General features: G+C 37.7%; 1 protein-coding gene across 11 annotated transcripts in view; it reads left to right on the top strand.

The window, feature by feature from the left end:
- The window catches only part of LOC126365782 (titin), a 523,502-nt gene extending 507,875 nt beyond the window's left edge, over window positions 1-15,627 (top strand). For all 11 annotated transcript variants that reach the window (XM_050008347.1, XM_050008355.1, XM_050008352.1 and 8 more), the window contains 5 exons: window positions 2,318-2,422; window positions 3,773-3,967; window positions 4,393-4,598; window positions 13,763-13,862; window positions 14,535-15,627. In XM_050008347.1, coding sequence (XP_049864304.1) covers window positions 2,318-2,422; window positions 3,773-3,967; window positions 4,393-4,598; window positions 13,763-13,862; window positions 14,535-14,728 — 800 coding nt within the window. In that variant the 3' untranslated portion in view covers window positions 14,729-15,627. The remainder of the gene's footprint in view (window positions 1-2,317; window positions 2,423-3,772; window positions 3,968-4,392; window positions 4,599-13,762; window positions 13,863-14,534) is intronic.
- Window positions 15,628-20,507: the final 4,880 nt, after the last annotated feature.

Here is a 20,507-nt window from a genome sequence, read left to right as displayed (position 1 = left end):
TTTGTGCTTTATAGCTTTTCTCTCTATTAACTATTTTCACAGGAAAAATTCCACCCAAGTATGCAACAAACGCTTTGTTGGTAATGTTAGGTGCTTTTCGAGCAAGAGGTGTGGCTGGCTATTGTAAGTAATGCTTTGTGCTTGTGCTAAATGTTCCTTGTCTAAACTTTGTTTTACAGTCCTCTACAAATAGTTCCCATAAAATTTTAGGAACTGCAAGACACTAATCCCCTCATGTTTGTTGTTACAAAAGACGATAATATCTTGAATAATAAACTATTATGTTAGTTTGTAGTTTCAAAATCTACTTTTCAGATGCTGTGAGAGCAAGAACATTGTAGGCCCTACTGATTTTTTGTAGTGTATTTGTATTTTCCATCTGTGTCTTTGCTTTAGTGGGGGGGAGTAGCTGTACATATTACTATGTGAATTGTACCACTATGTCTGACTCATTTTCTTAACAACTCATTGTAAAATGTATAGAATATATCTGAGGTAGATAGACTGTGGCTTTAGTAAGGTATCTGTTTTTGACTGGTGTTTTAATCTATGTTTCTATAGCAGAAAATCTTTAATCAGTCTCAACTCTATGGAAGTGAACAAAGTGCTTTGTGTGTTAATGTTTGTTTGTTTGTTTGTACCATGAATGTGATAAGCTTGTTTTGCTACAAACAAAACAACTGAACTGGCGAAGAGTTCTCGGGCTTCCAGCCGGGTGGCAGTGTCTTCAAACTGCGACGTTTCGACGAGTGACATACTTGTCATCTTCTGGCGCCAGAAGATGACATACTCGTCATCGAGTATGTCACTCGTCGAAATGTTGCAATTTGAAGACACCGCCACCCGGCTGGAAGCCCAAGAACTCTTCGCCAGCTGTATACGCCAGCAAAGCATACATTCACAAAACAATTGAAGCTTAAATTCAATTTTGAAGCACATCACAGACAATTCTTTTTACGTAATAACTGCCTTCCAGAGAACACTGGTAGATTTGTGCAATAAGGAGTTCAAACCACAATATTATGGGTCAGAATATCTTGAAGAATAGCAGCAGAAATAACTTTAGTCTGCTTCTGATTCATGTGTTCACTACAAAATGGAAAAGAAAATAAGGCATGAATTATTTCTGAAGTAAAAGTAGCTGGATCATATATTCATTTAATTTCTGCTCATTTGAGCTTCTGAGTCAGTTAGGCAATGTTGTAACATATCCAAAACGTATTCAAGGGAAAAAAATGAAACACTGAACCATGAAATTCCAGAATAAAAATTGCAGTGAAAAGGACAACAACAAGGACAATATCAACAACAAAAATGTAGCATAATAATTTACTTCATTTTACAAATCTCATTGCTTAAGTTATTCATTCATTTTGTTCTGTAAATCCTGTTATAAAGGAGATCACTGTGGTTATGTGGAACAAGTAAATAACAGGCAGGTAAAAAGGATGGTGTGGGGCACAGCTTGTTCATAGGTACCAGCTGAATATTTTCCTAGAATGATTTGGTCAAGCTATTAAAACATTACATCAAGATGGAAGTACTAACAAGGACAATACCACAGTCTTTTTTTTTCATTTTTTATACTATGTCTCCTTCAGGGCAGTGAAGGCTAATAGCAAAGACCAGAAAGATTTCAAAAGAGTTAGTGGTTAGAGAAGAAGTCACTCAGTACTCTGACAAGGAATAATGCTAATTAAATTCCTATTATGCTTATTAAACATCTACTATGAATAGGCTTCTATTCTTGTGGCATATAGATAACTATTGCTTTGTATTGACCATTCGTGTTTTCATGCAGATATTAAGTTGAAACAACATATAAACAGTAGTAATATAACTGAGGAAACAGCAGTCCTGCTCTCTTCTCCCTCGAACTAGTAGCATTGCTGTTTATTTTACAATGTTAAACTTAATCTGAGTATATGTTGATAGTCCATTATTATTAATGCTGTAGTAACAGATGCTACACTTTGCTAATGCATATCTTAACCTTTTCCTTATTCCTGTAGGTTCTCCTTCAGATAAGATTCATAAAATGTAATGAATGAATTAATACTGATTGGATTTGTGTGTGTGTGTGGGAGGGGGGGAGAAGAAAACCGCAAACTGCAGTGATCAAGGAAAATGTGCTGCCACACATCAAAAGAAGAAGAATTAGTGTTGAAATCCCCTTGCATTTGCACTTTAAGAGTACACATTCTGTGGAATCTCCTATATATCTTTTAGAATAAAAGTATTTTGTTGATTGTTTCTTTGTGTTACTGTGAAGAGTGTAACTTCTGTGAAAAATCTGACTTCATTTCTATATTTTTAGGTGCCCCATCTGCACCAGTTGATCTACATATTACTGATTTCACAAGCAAGAGTGTCACTCTGCAGTGGGGGCCCCCTGCCAGTACAGGTGGAACTGAACTAACAGGTAATGTAGACATTTTGTATCCTGCATGAAGTTTGCATAATATGACTACATTGCTATAATTTTGTTACACAGTTATCTATCTTCTCTTTCAGTTATCTTTGGGGGGGGGGGGGAGAGGTATTTATGAAATCTGAGAAATCTGAAAGGAAAGAAGAGTAAAATACAGGAAATCCTAGTTTGAGTGACGTTAGTCAGTTCTAATAATTACTTCCAAGACTAGCATTCCTGGAAGAAAGGATACTGGAGAGACCTGGCTTAGCCACAGCCTGGAGGGTATTTCCAGATTGAAATTTTCACTCTGCAGTGGAGTGTGTGCTGATATGAAACTTCCTGGTAGAATAAAACTGTGTCCCAGACTGAGACTTGAACTCAGGACCTTTGCCTTTCATAGCAAATGCTCTTGCCTTTTGCAAGAGAACTTTTGTGAAGTTGGGAAGGAGATGAGATACTGGTGGAAGTAAAGTTGTGAGGACAGGTCATGAGTTGCGCTTGGGTAGCTTGGTTGGTAGAGCACTTGCCCGTGAAAGGCAAAGGTCCTGAGTTTGAGTCTTGGTCTGGCACACAGTTTTAATCTGTCAGGAAGTTTCATATTGCTGGACATAAGGAGTGAAACTGTTATATTCAGCAGCAGATGTGAATATTCTCTTTAAAAACCAGAAAAAAATGAATTTAAATGAACAGGTGGAGTAGAATTAGCAGAATTACAGGAAATTTTTTTTTAAATGAAGGGTGTGGAGAGAAGAGAAAGGAACAGAAAAAAAGCAAGAGATATTGATCACTCTTCATTAAGATTATTATGTCAGTGGCTGAAGGCATGAAAAAAGATGGAAATTATTTATGAAACTTGAACGAGCAGTAGAAAACTTTTTAAAGTGATACCTATTTCACTTGTGCAGAGACTGTCTAAAGCTTGTGCATGTGGCAGTCTATACATGGTAAATTTTAAAGTGTGTCTCAACGATGAGCTGACTCCACACTTTTAGAACTCAAGACAGTGACACAGGAAATGTACAGTGGATTTTTCTGGAGTTTACAGGAGTGCCTGCCACATAGTTCTTGTTTGCGTATGAAGCCACACAGAAGAAAATAAATTACTTTGTTAAAAACAATAATTTTTTTTATCAATTTAGCCTGTCATCTGACCAATATTATTTCTATAAATCTACTTGAAAAAAGCTGTATTACTTCTGCATTTTAACCTAAATGTTCTTTGTTTTGTATGATTTTTTATTGGGCTTCAAATTGCATGTGTTAGCCATCCAAATTTAAATATGTAATTTTATAGGTAGTTAAATATGTGGTTTCAGTTGCTATTTTGTCTTATATTAATTTTCTTTTATTATTCTACAGGATACATAATTGAAAAGAGACTACTGTCATCAAAGAAGTGGAGCAAAGTCGTTACACTGGAACCATCAGTACTACAATACTGTATAGAAAACCTTAAAGATAAGGCTGAGTACTTCTTCCGTGTGTATGCAGAAAATGCCATAGGACTTAGCCCACCAGCTGGTACAGAGCTGGTCTCCCTTAAAAAGCATGCAAGTAAGTTCTGTAGTAGTGCAAAATAAGGTAACAAACAGGAAATAATGAAACTTTATTTTTAAACAACGGAAAATAGAGGATGGAACGACAAAAATATTATGAAAAGGATAGTTGCTACTTACAACATAGCAGAGATTCTGAGTTGCAAATAAGCACAACAAAGGCTTTTTGTTGTGCCTATCTGCAACTCATTGTCTTTTTTTTTCTTTTTGACATAATTTCAATTGTATTTTAATAATACCGGTAGTTTTAATTATCTTAAATGAATTCTCAAACAATCGAAAACCTGGGATTGTGTGTAGATGCTAAATGAATTATCCATACTTATAAGAAATATGAGGTTACTTTCTATGTGGTTATTACACTAATCATACCTTAATTGCCACTATGTGAGTGTTCTTACATAAAACATTAATTTTTTCTAGCTGTTCCATCACCACCTACAGCTCCCCTTGAGATACGACCCATAGGCCCAAATGCTGTTGTGATTGCATGGGGAATCCCTGAAACTGATGGTGGTGCACCTCTTCAGGGTTATACTATCGCCATACGTGATGTGCGAAAGACTATGTGGATGGAAGTTGGTCGTGTCAAAGCTGATGTACATAAACTCACAATCAAAGACTTACAGGTATGTTTTAATGTATGATGTGTAAGGAAATATATTTATCAGAAATATTTTGTTATTATTTTAGAATGTGGTGCTAATGGGAACTGATTTCATATACTTCTGAGCTAATTTCACTTTAAAAAATTTAACAGACCAAAAGACAATGTTAATAGCATAAAGAAATATTGGACTTTTGTCTATCTTATGACAGAATACCTACACAGATGAATGGTGGAAAAACTCCAGCAGTCTACAGTTTCATATAAGAATACATAATTGCATCTGTAGAGATTGGGAAAGCAGAAGTGACTTGCTTGCAATCACAAGCTGTTACTGAAGCCATCAATCACACTCGTCTATCTCATTTGATGTTGCGTTGCCTGCAGAAAACTGTGACGTTGCGCCACAGTCCCAGTCAAACACACAGTTTCAATTTGTCAGGAAGATTCATTTCAGTCACTGTCCACAGCCGTATGAAAGTTCCATTTTGGTTCACAGCAAACAGTTTCACTCCAAATCATATAGAAAAGTCATCTTGTGTAATTCTAAACTAATAACAATGATGGACTGGCTCCAAAAGATGTTTGTCACTTAATATACAAAATGCGATGTGTAAAAATATTATTTGGTTGACTGTATTACAAGTTAGAATATAATCACCATCTCGACAACCCGATCAAAAACTTAATTCAGCATACTTCCCACTCATATTTATCCACCATTGCCAAACCTCCAAAGACAAATGTTGTTCATAGCAAACAGATGTTACTTTCAAATGAATAGTGATATACGTGACCACCGTAAGATACGATATGTAATGGAACGGATTCTCTCTCTTCCTTCCCCCTCCCTCTAGGATAGAAAATAGATTTTTTATTCACAAGTGTTTTTTAGGTAAATTCCCCTTAAACTCAAAATTATTCAGAATCGACAGAAAAGTAATCAGTACTTGTACATATTTGATGTGTCATACTTTTGGGGTAAACAGCATCTGGCCATTACAGTGGAAACACAGCAGCTTTTTTCCTGTGGAGTAACACTTACGGCAACTGTATGCACTATCTGATCAAAACTATCCAGACTCTTATTAGTAAATACTAATACACTGTGTGTCCACCTTTGACCTTTATGACGGCTTAAGCTTTGCTGGGTGCACTTCCAATGACGTGTCTGACTGTTCGCGGAGGAATGGGAGCCCGTTCCTCCACAAAAGCCAAAAACAGAGAGGGCAGTGATGTCGGACACTGAGGTCTGAAGTGAAGTCAATATTCAAACTCGTCCCAGTGTTGCCCCATCGAGTTCAGGTCAGGATTCTGGGCAGGTCTAACCCCTTCGGAAATGTTAATTGTCCTTAAAACATTGCACACAGATGCTGCCTAAAAATAGGATGCATTGTCATACTGATACAAGCAGTCACCATCTCCACTGTACTGCACACTGTACACATTGTACAATGTGTTCATATTCTTGTGTGTTTAGTGTTTCCTTAAGTGCAGTAAAGTCACCTCACACTAACCATGAAAAACACTCTCATACAGCACCACTTTTTCCTCTGTATGTAACTGTTGGCACTAAACGTGATGGCAGGTACCTTTCTCCAGGCATTTAGCAAGCCCAGGCCTTTCCATCAGATTGCCACAGGGTATAGCATGATTCATGCCTCCAAATCAGTTGTTTGTAGTCACCCACTCTTCAGTTTCATCAATCTTCACACCATCTCAAACATTGCTTAGCACTGACTACAGAAAGGTGTGGCGTATTATGAGCTGTTTTGCCACTTTGCCCCATTCTTTTTTAACTTTCTTTGTCCAGTCATTGTGCCAGCTGGACTGCAGATAGCACTTTGGAACTCATGAGTGATTCCTTCTGCTGATTTTGTGTGATTTTTTACAACCATCCTCCGCAGTGTTCGACAGGCCCCGCCTGTCAGTACATGAGATCTGCCTAGTCTTCATTTAACTGTGGTCATTCGTTCACATTTCCCCTTCAAAATCGCATCACCTTGGCAACTTTAGAAGGGTTGGAATGTCACAAATGTATCTGTTACTAGTACACTTTCAAAGTCACTGTGATCTCCAGACTGATCCATTCTGCTGTTACTGGTACTCTACTCACTACACAATACTCCGTGCCTCCTTTTCTGCTACCAGATCTGCCTCTACTGACATCTGCTGGCTGATTTCACATCATATAGGGGTGTTTAGATATGTTTGATCAGACGGTGCATAACCCGAATCTGCAACTTTAATACGTACAAATGGAGTATAGTATGAGGAGTATGCTTGATAAATAATGTCAGTCTGTAATATTAATGATAGCGAGCTATTAACTTACACTAAGTGACAGTTAATCACTGCTGTTTGTGGTGATGTGTAACTTGACTTATTCTACATCCCGAATTTGGAAGAATGGGAGAACAAATATTTATGTTACCATCTACACTTAAGTTTCCTGTGGTTTCCCAAAATTGTCTTAGGTTAATACCAAGGTGGCTCCTTTCTCCTTGGAAGGACAGCGGTCCAAATACCCATCTCACCATCCACACTGAGGTTTCCTGCGATTTCCCTAAATTGTCTAAGGCAGTGCAAAGGTGCTTGCTTTGTAAAGGACACTTTCATTTTCATTTCCCACCTTTTCCTTTCTCTAACAACCTCATCATTTATGGGATGTAAAATCTTAATCTTCCTTCCTTCTTTTTACTCCACATACCTAAGGACATTTCCTGACTACATTTATGAACCATAATGTATGAATGAATGAGTGAATGATTTTTTCAAGAATGGACGGATTACTGCACAGTGTAATTAACACTTTTGCCATGGTGAACTTCTGTAGAAGTTGGGAGTGAATGTACTGCTCAGCCAATGGACTGCTGCAGCAGTCGAGTGCGGCCTGTGCTGCCCAGCCAGTGGACTGCTATAGCAGTTCCGCCTCGCATCATATTTCTCTGCTTCACTATGCTCGACTTATGTGGAAGTTTGACCTATGCATGATTTAGCAGCTTTGTTTGACGTCTGTACTTAACAACAGAGTCACTGGATGGCAGCTGTATTCAGTTAGTTTCACTTGAGCTGCACTGCTCATTTCCTGCCTTCTTTCTAATCTGAACTGATGTGTTGTTAACCTCAGTTAATTTTTACTAGAAGTAATATGACATATATGCAATATTCTGTGGAGGAAGCTCTTTCTCTCACACTGGGTAGTGACTTTTAAGATGAAAGCAAATTATCGTTCGAATCTGATGATGAATGTGAAACACCTATTGTAGCTGGTTCTCCAGCTGTTCCATCGACATCCCCAGATTTGGATTTGTGCACAGACACGGCACACAATATCAAAAACATGTGTGATTTGTATAAATATTTTCTTGAATAAATGTACAGTATAAAGTCCAATTGTGATAACACTACAAGTGTGACAGCAGGACAGAGTAGTGCTGTGGGGAGTGTGAAAAATGCGTCATACAGCGGGCATGGCCGGGCAGGACTGGCACTCGTCCACAGCACACGACACAACAATCACAGCACCAGCGTGAAAGGGTTAATGCTGAAATGTAATCTTGAAAAATTAAACTTATATGTTTGAGTGGATTCAGAAGAGAGATATGTCCTTTGTGTGCAAGAAACTGTCACCTGATACGTCCAAACATTTTCTGAAACTGCTTCAATCTTTCTGTACATATTTTATACCTTTTAACACTTTGAAAAGGTTATAATATACTGAAAAGGATAGTTGCCCCACTTATCATATAGCAGAGATGCTGAGTTGCAGAAAGGCACAACAAAAAGACTGTAGGAAAGTTAGCTTTTGGCCCACAATGCTTTTGTCAAAAATAGACAAAACACACACACACACACACACACACACACACACACACACACACACACTCATGCAAATGCAACTCACACATACAAAATCACAGTCTCTGGCAGCTGGATCCAGACTGTGAGCAGCATGGTATTATGGGTGAGGCAACCAGATGGTGGTTAGGAGGAGACTGGCGCAGGGAGGGGGAGGTATGGCAGGGTGTGGTGGGGGGCAATAAAGTGCTGCTGGAAGTGTGCAGGGATGAGGTAGAGAATGGGAGATCTAGGTGCAGTCAGGATGTTAGATGGAGGGGAGGGGGAGGGGGGAGGGACAGGTTAGCCGAAAATGAGAGCAGTATAAAGACTGGGTATGTTGGTAGACTAGAGGGCTGTGTAGTGCTGGAATGGGGACAAGGAAGGGGCTACACAGGTAAGGACAATGACTAACAAAGACTGAGGCCAGGAGGGTTACGTGAATGTAGGATATATTGCAGGGAGAGTTCCCACCTGTGCAATTCGGAAAAGTTGGTATTGGTGGGAAAGATCTATATGGTACAGGCTGTGAAGCAGTTATTGAAATGAAGGACATCATGTTGGTCGGCATACTCAGCAGCAGGGTGGTCCAGTTGTTTCTTGGGCACAGTTTGACAGTGACCATTCCTGTGCACAGACAGCTTGTTGGTTGTCATGCTCATATAAAAGGCAGCACAGTGGTTGCAGCTTAGCTTGTAGATCACATGACTGGTTTCACAGGTAGCCCTGCATTTGATGGGATAGGTGATGATGTAAGACAGGACTGGAGTAAGTGGTGGTGGGAGGATGAATAGGACAGGTCTTGCATCTGGGTCAATTACAGGCATATGAGCCACAAGGCAAGGGTGTGGGAGCAGGGGTTGTGTAGAGATGGATGAGGATATTGTGTAGGTTTGATGGGTGGTGGAGCACCACTGTGGGAGGAGTGGGAAGTATAGTGGGAGTGTGTAGGACATTTCCCATTTCAGGGCGCTGAGAGGTAGTCAAAACCCCGGCGGAGAATGTAATTCAATTGCTCCAGTTCTGGGTGGTACTGTATCAAAAGGGGAACGCTTCTCTATGGTCGAGCGGTGAAGCTTTGGGAGGTGTTGGATGACTGGAAAGATAAGGCACAGGTTATACACTTCTGGTCTAGACTTATTAAAGATATACTGAATGGTAGAGATTTCTTTAATAAAAAGCAGATAATGGATGCCTTAACTTTGATGCTTACCATGTTACTATAATCACATGTGTGGTTGAGAATGACTATTGTGGAATACAATGAAATAGCAAGGTCATCAGTAAGTGAAACCTGTAGTATAACAGAGCACCTTTTTGTCATTGTTAAGTGTTTCTTTTTCTTCAAAGATGATAATTTGAAGAAATGTTGAGTGAGGGAATAAGTGAATAAGACACTGTATATTGATCAATGAACTAACTAAACTAGAGAAAATATTGTTTATATTGACAAACAAGCATTCGACCTATGTGACTAAACAGAAACAGACTGCACTGGGGCAAACCCTTATTTACTAGTTGAATTTACAGCTTTCAGTTTAGCGGAAAATTCAACATGCTATTTTAATTTCGAAGATAGGTACATGCTATATAACTAAATCAACATCATTTTTGAGCTTTCGCTGAATTTCGTAACCCAAAGTTATTCATGTGATTCATCCTGAAAATCTCCTTTGTCCTTGGACATACCAATATGTACACATTTTCACACAATAAGTAACCTTACAAGCATGACACGATTACCAACCCATATTTTTTCAGTGCATTCCTTTCTACTATTTATTAATTTTTAAATTATTTTTTCTTTTTAAATATCAGAATCACAATTGACATTTATTGATCACTTGTTACACTTATTATTTGTTACATTAAAATAATTAATTGTGTCTCAAAGATTAAGAATAAAAACAAATGAATATTTTTATTTCAAGTTGTTCTATTTTGAGCAATTACAACTGCAAATAATTTTTCAAGTGGCCGCTAGCAAAAGAAACAGAATGTAAAAAAAAAATAAATAAACTATAAAAAGACAAAACAAAATAAAGATAAATAGTAAATATCATTAGATAAAAACACTTGTGTCCATCTGGTAATTGATAAAGTACAAGTACACATTTGAGGTATTTCAACTTGTTCTCCACATTGACGGAAGGCTAAATCTACTCAAACAGTTCTTTGATTTGCCTGTTCTCTGAATTCATTGTGGGCTATGGTTGGTTGTGCCAAAAATGTGGTATCCACATTTATGATGTATCTAACTTGAATTCTACAACTCTAATGCTTAGTGCAGTAGTCCAAGCTACTAAAAAAAGAAGTACTCAGAAATTGATATTCAGATTTCAGACTCATTCAAGGAATCTCGTACCCATGAACTGGATGAGATTCTTGCATTTTAAACTTGGCAGCAGTATGCAACACTTTTTGTGCAGTGCTTTGTAATTTTTATTTCAGAGGGAATGCCAGTAACTAAGTTTAGTGAAATTCATTGTAGGCAGCCTGTAATGAATCTTGGAAGCTATAGCTATGACTTCCTGGTGAGAGTCACTATTCTTTCCTGGGAGGGTAATTTAAATGTGTGACTGGATTTTTTTTCTGAAATTTGGCTCATCAGATTTTGTCTACAAACAAAACAGACAACTGCTACAAAACAATTCCCTTTTTGATGATTTCGAATTTATGATGGCCTAGCAGATGTGCTAGCTAATTAAATTTAAGTAGCTGAAGTTGGATTTCACCAATGGAACACAAAAACTTTGTTTAAATTGCTCTTGTTTATGTAATAATAATTGTTTATTAATGACTCTAATTATCTCTGTCACTTCAGCAGCAGCCAATTTACTAGGCATACTAATATCTTGCTCACAGTTTCCAAAAAAACTCTTCTAACTACTCTTGAGTCTGACTCAATACAACTTTACTGCTCAGATATTATATATGCCTACACCTACTTAGGTACTCCAAAAGCCACCATATGGTGCAAGGTGGAGGGCACCCTGTACTATTAGTCATTTCCTTTCCTGTTCGTCTCACACATAGAGTGAGAGAAAAACAACTGTCTATATGCCTCTGCATTGGTCCTAATTTATTTTATCTTATCTTCAAGGTCCTTATGCAAAATGTATGTTGGTGGCAGTAGAGTCAGTCTGCAGTGACCATCAGGTGCTGGTTCTCTAAATTTTCTCAATAGTGTTCCACAAAAAGAATATAGTCTTCCCTCCAGTGATTCCCATCTTAATTATTGAAGCATTTCTGCAACACATATATGATGGTCGAATCAACCCATAACAAATCTGCTAGCATGCTTCAGATTTGTTTCAGTGTCTTCCTTTAATCTGACCTGGTAGGGATCTCAAATATCTGAGTATTACTCAAGAATGGGTCACATTAATGTTCTGTATGTGGCCTCGTTTACAGATGAATGACATTTCCTAAAATTCATCCAATAAACTAAAGTCAACCATCTGCCTTCCCATCAACTATCCTTACATGCTTAATCCATATTATATCACGTTACACCAGATATTTAATTGACATGACTGTGTCAAGAAGCACACTACTAATGCTGGATTCGAACATAACAGGACTGTTTTTACCACTGGCCAGTGGTGTAAGTATTCCAAGTCAAGATAAATCCAATGAATGCTCAAAGCACAAACAGTTCAACCACAAGGAAGTCTTCTAAATCACTGTATACTTTTGATAAAAATGCGAAGTTTGGAACTAATACAGTTCAGGAAACACAGTTCTCTTTAACACCAATACCGATATGTCTCATGAGTACTGACAGAAGTCCTCAGATACAACTGAAAAGGAAATGTCTGTACTCTCTTGAGCACCTGAACAATGTCCACAATTTACTCAAACAGAAAATGACATGAAAATATCTGGGCTATCTGAAGTCCCCCAATCCTCTCAACATCAGTTCCCAGATAATTTTTTAATATATCTTCCATGCCCTTACATCTATAATTAAACAAAAGGGACATTCTAAATCACATTTAAATGCTGATTTTAATGACACCAAACACTATATATTCACTGTATCTAATCTCTCATAAGGCTTACATGAATTTGAGTTATTCTGTTACCACGTATTATTTTTGTCTTAGAATTCCTTACATAAATGCTTTCCACATTTCACTGACAAACACTGTCAATCATCTTTTGACTTGCTAAGACAGATGACTGAAAACAAAAAGGGGAACAACCAGTCTAATGCTGCCTGTGCCAACATTTCTTAACATTACGTAGGTGGTTGGTGTCGACCAGAGCCAACAGTACACCTAATGAATCTTTTGAAATCAATTCAAGACAAGCTGATGTGCTGGTGACTGTCCCTTATGTGGTGCTTAACACATATCCAAACTGTAGCCCGTATATCTAATACACACTACCATGTTTCCACCTTCAGGCAGTGAAATCGTGCGATCATCTGGAGTATATGAGGAGACCATTTTAAAAACACATTTTGTGTAATCACCCCACCACCCTGCAGCATCTAAGAATTACTTTTCTGTTTGGTTGCAATACAGCAAGCTTCGTAAATAATAATGCCTGCTGTGTCCCCAAGCTCTTGAAGTAAAGTGTATGACAACTGACAGTGAGCCTTTGTAGTGCATTTAAGATACATGTCCCATTTCTTTAGAATGTAAGGAGTGAATAATAGGATAAGCATTTTAGTTCAGGGCACTCCTAAAAAGTGTGATCTACTTGGCAGGGACAAATGAAACAATGTCTTCTTTAATGGGCTTTTTATAGCAAACATCTCATTGGCCCCTGTGAAGCCATGATACTGTTTGACAAACGAGCCTTCTAACCTGGTCGGCCTCCAAGCTGAAACTCACAAATGCCCCACCTTGAACGGTATTAATTGAAGATGAATCCTTGCCACCCCAGCTAGGCCTGGGCTTCCTGCAGGGCATTAGAAATGCTTGACAATATGCCACACTGAGCAACCTGTCATGCATCCCCTGCTCCTGCCCATGTTTGGTACAAAGCACCGATGTTGTTCTTTTGTCAGCTCCCAATCTAGATACCTAGTTTATGCTGACATGTGCTTGTCTTCCAAGCATAGTCATACCTCAGACAAAGCTAGTGCATAGTCATACTTCAGACAGAGCTAGCAAATTCTGGTGATTTCCTGAGCTTTCCTTTATCATTCGCTTTGCAATGCAGCCTCTGCTTATCCTGAAACTCAATTGCATTATAGTTCTATTTTTGTACTCCAGAACTTCTTATCTCTATGTTTTCTCTGGCTGTTGATCTGATGGTATATGTGATTTTAATAGTCAGTGTTGGGATTGGAAATTGTATGATTATTTATATATAACTTTGTTCTTCTTTCAGGAAAACCATGAATACCTCATTCGAATTTTTGCAAAGAATGAAGTTGGTCCTAGTGAGCCTTTGGAATCAGAGGAGCCATTTAAAATGCTGAGGCCAACAGGTAAAGTAGCCCACAGAAATTACGGCATTCAGTTTAAGATTAAAGATGAATTTTCAAGATATAGCATTCTGTTTGAAAGCAGTCTGTGCTGATGATTTCCAATCAAGAGTCTTTAAAATAAAGAATGAGAATTTTATGTTATTTGTATGCAGAAAAAAGCTTTGTATTTACTTTCCTTCCAATAAGAACATGTGCAACAGCTTACTGCTTTTCACTGAATGCAATTTGACAAATAAAGCACTCCAAATTTGAACCACAAATATCATTTCTTCTGAACAGTGTAATTAACATATAACAATTGAGTTGAACAAACTGCAGATTTATGCAACTTGTTGACAATTCAAGCCATCTGTCATATTACAGTACATTCCATGCTTCTTCATTCTGATTGTATATCACCAATGCTGGTACTGTACTCAAATAATCCCCATGTCTTCCCTCTTAGCTTCTTCTGGTATCCTTGTGATGTTGGGTTCTGTCTGACTAAAGCTTACAGAAGGTTTGCTAGGATCCCAATGTTCAAGATTATGTTGTTTTTAAGTGATGGAATTGGACCTTTTATTGGAAAAGTGTTTACTTGTAATAGTGGAACAAAAGTCTAGTAATACGTAACCTATGAATGTAGCATTGCAACACATCTTAATTTTTTGTGTATGCTATGTCTTTCTACAGAAATTGACCAGCAAGAACTTGATAAGCTGGAAACGACAGCACCGACACTTAGTTTCAGCACTGAAACCACCACATCCTGGATGAAAGAAGCAGGCATGGATGCTGACATCCGATCATACGCAAGAGGTTCATTATTAAGAAGGGATGAATATTTCTTCCGTATTTGGTACTATGCCCGACAGTTGTTTAAGTGATGTGGTGTAAGGAATCTATTGTGAAGACAAAGACAAATAGTGTGTAAAGTGTATATGAAGTCGTAAGTAGAGTTGTTGAGCGTATCTGTGCTTACGGCACTGATAAAACAATAGAACTATTTATTTTTTTACCTTTTGTAAAGCAATTTTGTACTGAATTTTATATGAAGGCTTGGAAGCAGCACTGTGGGCAAGCACTCTACTATCTTGCTTCCTGATTTCCATCAATGAAATAAAAAAAAGTACCCTGTGCAAAGCAAAGCAGGGGGCACTGATAGAGAGTAGAACTTGCACCTGTTGCTTCTGGCTGACTGATTCAAGGACCAAGACTGTTGCTTTGTATTTCTTGCATATTCAGTAAATATGTAAATAAGGAGGCAGAGGAACTGTACATTACTACAAATGTTAATAATAATAATTTATTGAAATGAGGATGTAAATGTTTATGGACATAAAATGTAATTCTTATAGGATTTTCATATGTATGTACTTTTTATGGACACTGTACTACACAAAAGAACAAGTCAGAGAAGTGGGTCTGCTGAAGCAGGACATTTCTGCTGTGACTTAATAAGTGTGTAAGTAATACAGTGTATTATGCTGTGATATACTCTTGTGTATCATTCAGTTTTGAATTATGTGATTTCAAATGTGTAATTGTGTTCAATTGGCTGCAAGTATTTTTTACCTCTTTTAATATCACTGTCTGTTTCAACTGCAGTTGTAATAACTGCTTACAAAGTAGTCTGTAATCATTTGGTTCAAGTAAGCGTCACTTCACCGGTAACTTAAAGGAGACAAAATATAGGTGCAACGACATGAATTTGTTACTGGTAAGAGTCAGCTTACAGAGCAAATGATACTTCATGAAAGAATCATATTAAAATATATGTATATTTTTAAAGTTGGAATAATTTGTTTGCTTTTTTTTAACCTTTCAGTACAGTGATATATTGTTCTTCCCATCCTTTTTGTTGACACACCAGGTATGTCAGAAATGACTTCCTCATTTTGAAGATAAACTAAAGTCCAGTGAAATGGGGAATACAAAAAACACTTTTGTGCATTGAATAAGCACATATGATGCTGTCCAGGTTGGAATATCAACAGTATTATGAAAAGGTTAGATTGCTACCTTGTGTAAAAATGACACATTGAGTTGCAGACAGGCTCAGTGAAAAGACTGTTATATGCTGAGCTTTCAGCCAAAGCCTTCGTCAGAAAAGGAAGCATGCACACACACACACACACACACACACACACACACACACAAGCAATCCTCATGCACACATGACCTCTATCTCTGGCCATTCCAGAGTATGAGGGTGCTTGTTTGTCTAAACATGTGTGTTTTCCTTTCTGAAGAAGGCTTTGGCCAAAAGCTCAATTTTTATTGCTCTTTTTATTGTGCTTGTCTGCAGCTCATCATCTGTATGGTGAGAGCAATCCATCATTTTTATAATATTGTACGAATGATCCTGTCTTTTTCAGTCACTTTTAAGGATAACAACACGTCGTTGGCTTTTACTTATGACTTGCTGTTGAAATTTCATTCCTGTATCTTCTAAAAACTTGGTAATCTGTTTGAAGCTCAGCATGCTATTAGTTATTACACCTGGTAGGTATGTAGGGAAACTGACCACTGCCTAGTAAGTAGGAGACCCAGGTTCGAATTCCAGTTCAGCCCAAATTTTCAACTCTTCCCATTGATTTAAATCAATGTCCATTCACAGCAGTAATTCCTTTGTGTCTTAATTCATAATGGCTGCTGGGTCAAAGCGATGTCTATTCTTATGGACATGTCTGAAAGAACAGACAAAACACACACACACACATACACACACACACACACAGATTCATATAAAAAATCACTTGTGTTAGGGATATTTACATAGCCATCAAAGTATCACACCCAGGCTAAATTTGTACAGAAATTTAGTCACTCACAAAAGGAACATCCTAATTAGATGCACAACTTTAAAAATGTCAGCTCCACAGATACATGAAAGGCAAGCACAAATGAAATACTCATATCAGAAAAATTGCATTATACCTACATAAAGAATTTTTAAATTGGAAACTTTCCAGGTACTTGTTTTTGCAATATATAGACTCAAGCAACATGCCGTCTCTATTATTAGCTTCAAATTATCTTAACTTTATGGACCTCAGGCATGAATAAATATGTCCTACAAATTTCATAAAGAAAGTATTATGTACCTTCATACAGACAATTCATAATTACATCCTCTCACACACACTTTACAATACGAGAACATATCTCTGCTTACAACCTATAGCAACAAAATATTAATAATACAGCACTCAAAATTTACATTAGTATTCTAGTCACATTCTAAATAGCATCAAAAAAATTTTATACACAGCGAAACTCTCATAAGAAAATTACAAAAATTGGAACTGATATTTGGCTGTAGAAAAAAATTGAAACTATTTGGAGGAATACTTTCTCAAGTACATATGCTCATATAAAAAATCATTATTTCCCTATCACATCAATTGACTCATTAGGTGAGGCATTACTCTACAAGAAATGAACTTACACTAAGTAAGGAAAAATACATTTTGTCGCAAAAAAGCATAAACAATTACATCACCTTAAATTTAGAGGATTCTGTACAATTTCAGATCTTCCGCAAATCTTTTGAAAAAATTCTTTTTAGTTGTTGGATAGAACAGACAGATGGTGTCTCCACATGTTCTATCCAATAGCGTCCCCTTTCTCCAACCTCTCACCCCCTTCATGTCACCCTCATTGTGCACTGCATCCCACTGGCTCTGGTGCCCATGTAGCACATGCCTTGCCCATTTATCTGCCACTCCTCCCTCCTCAATTCTTTGCAAACAAATCTACTGCTTCCCCCTGAATTGTTAAATACTGATCCACAACCCCTTCTCCTGTCCCTACCTCTCTCTCCCTCTACCCACCCCACCAGATATAACTCCCACCCCAACTTAGACCACCTGCCAAAATGCAATCACGGCCTTGTGTCTCCAGCCGACACAATGTAGGTTTATAGTGTGTGTGTGTGTGTGTGTGTGTGTGTGTGTGTGTGTGTGTGTGTGTGGTGGTCTCCCCCCCCCCCCCCCCCCCCCCCAAAGAATTATTCCAAAAGATAGCAAGTTATTCTTTTTCTTTTGTGACTGCCTGTCAGTCACTCAATGGCTCTACTGTGTGATTGGCATCTCCTTCACTCCTAAATTATTTGTATTCTGCCATAACTTTCCTTGCTATAAATTTTAATAATGCCTATACATTTTTCAGTAATTAAACACTGCTCAAATTGTGGGGTTGGAACTACTTTTGAATTCAAAGGTTTGTGAAACTAAATCCAGTTACTGAAATTCTCCACCTTTACTTATTCAAAAATTACATTGTATTTACTTTCATGAATTATGCCTAGAATGGAAAACAGTAGATAGGAAAACTGTGGATAGGAGAGTTAGGAACTGGAGTGATCTAATAAAAGTTGAGTAGAATCTCCCAACTGGAAAAGCACTGTTCACCAAGTAATGTGTTCACTAAAATTCAGTGAACTTCTTACCTATTAATGGATTCACAGTTTATCAGACCGTATGATTCTCCATTTAGTTTCACAGTTTTATGTGAACTCCTACTTTCATTACTCATTCAACTGCAAATACAGTATTCCACACAACAAAATCTTTAACATCTTACTAACATTACTGCACATGTGTTGAAAATGGCCTTCTCTATATTTACATTGAAAACTTTCTGTACACAGTTTACTTCATTGTTAAGTTTGTAAATTTTGTATAGATTCAGTACTGGACATTTAACTACAGTCACAGTTTTTTATTCTTTCTCTTCTTTCCTTGTTGTTATTGTTGTTGTTGTGGTCTTCAGTCCCGAGACTGGTTTGAAGCAGCTCTCCATGCTACTCTATCCTGTGCAAGCTGCTTCATCTCTCAATACCTACTGCAACCTACATCCTTCTGAATCTGCTTAGTGTATTCATCTCTTGGTCTCCCTCTATGATTTTTACCCTCCACACTGCCCTCCAATGCTAAATTTGTGATCCCTTGATGCCTCAGAACATGTTCTACCAACCGGTCCCTTCTTCTTGTCGCGTTGTGTCACAAACTCCTCTTCTCCCCAATTCTATTCAATACCTCCTCATTAGTTATGTGATCTACCCATCTGATCTTCAACATTCTTCACTAGCACCACATTTCGAAAGCTTCTATTCTCTTCTTGTCCAAACCAATTATCATCCATGTTTCATTTCCATACATGGCTACACTCCATACAAATTATTTCAGAAACTACTTCCTGACACTTAAATCTATACTCGACGTCAACAAATTTCTCTTCTTCAGAAACGCTTTCCTTGCCATTGCCAGACTACATTTTACATCCTCTCTACTTCGACCATCATTAGTTATTTTGCTCCCCAAATAGCAAAACTCCTTTACTACTTTAAGTGTCTCATTTCCTAATCTAATTCCCTCAGCATCACCCGACTTAATTCGACTGCATTCCATTATCCTCGTTTTGCTTTTGTTGATGTTCATCTTATATCCTCCTTTCAAGACACTGTACATTCCGTTCAACTGCTCTTCCAGGTCCGCTGCTGTATCTGACAGAATTACAATGTCATCGGTGAATCTCAAAGCTTTTATTTCGTCTCCATGGATTTTAATTCCTACTCCGAATTTTTCTTTCGTTTCCTTTACTGCTTGCTCAATATACATATTGAATAACATCAGGGAGAGGCTACGACCCTGTCTCACTCCCTTTCCAACCGTTGCTTTGCTTTCATGTCCCTCAACTCTTATAACTGCCATCTGGTTTCTGTACAAATTGTAAATAGCCTTTCGCTCCCTGTATTTTACCCCTGCCACCTTTAGAATTTGAAAGAGAGAATTCCAGTCAACATTGTCAAATGCTTTCTCCAAGTCTACAAATGCTAGAAGCGTAGGTTTGCCTTTTCTTAATCTTTCTTCTAAGATAAGTCGTAGAGTCAGTATTGCCTCATGTGTTCCAATATTTCTACGGAATCCAAACTGATCTTCCCCGAGGTCGGCTTCTACCAGTTTTTCCATTCATCTGTAAAGAATTCACGTTAGTATTTTGCCGCTGTGACTTATTAAACTGATAGTTTGGTAATTTTCACACATGTCAACCCCTGCTTTCTTTGGGATTGGAATTATTATATTCTTCTTGAAGTCTGAGGGTATTTCACCTGTCTCATACATCTTGCTCACCAGATGGTAGAGTTTTGTTAGGATTGGCACTCCTATGGTCGTCAGTAGTTCTAATAGAATGTTGTCCATTCCCGGGGCCTTGTTTTGACTAAGGTCTTTCAGCGCTCTGTCAAACTCTTCACGCAGTATCGTATCTCCCATTTCATCTTCATCTACAGCCTCTTCAATTTCTTTACTTAGGATGCAAAAATTTTGTCACAACATTTTTACATCACACTAACTGGATCTCATTAACATCATTGTTAATTGCTAATGGTTTAATCTTCTCAGTTTTGACACCAGTTTCTTTCTTCTTGCTCCTCTTCTTCTCCTTCTTCTTCTTCTTCCGTTTTGAAGATTGGGTGTTGGTCCAATACAAAACCAAATAAATTTAACAAAATTGTCTCCATCTCTTCATTGGCCATCCTATATCCGATTTTCCAGCATGATTGAAATGTAACACTTGCCTTGGCAGGTGTTCAGTTGGCTTCCTTTTGATATGGTCATACCATTTTTTAGTAGTGCATAATCTCTTCTATCACTCTTGTTT

The sequence above is a fragment of the Schistocerca gregaria genome, chromosome 4, assembly GCF_023897955.1.
Source record: "Schistocerca gregaria isolate iqSchGreg1 chromosome 4, iqSchGreg1.2, whole genome shotgun sequence".
Taxonomy (NCBI): Eukaryota; Metazoa; Arthropoda; class Insecta; order Orthoptera; family Acrididae; genus Schistocerca; species Schistocerca gregaria.
Note: the sequence above shows the minus strand (reverse complement) of the source record. Positions and strands in the feature narration are given on the sequence as shown.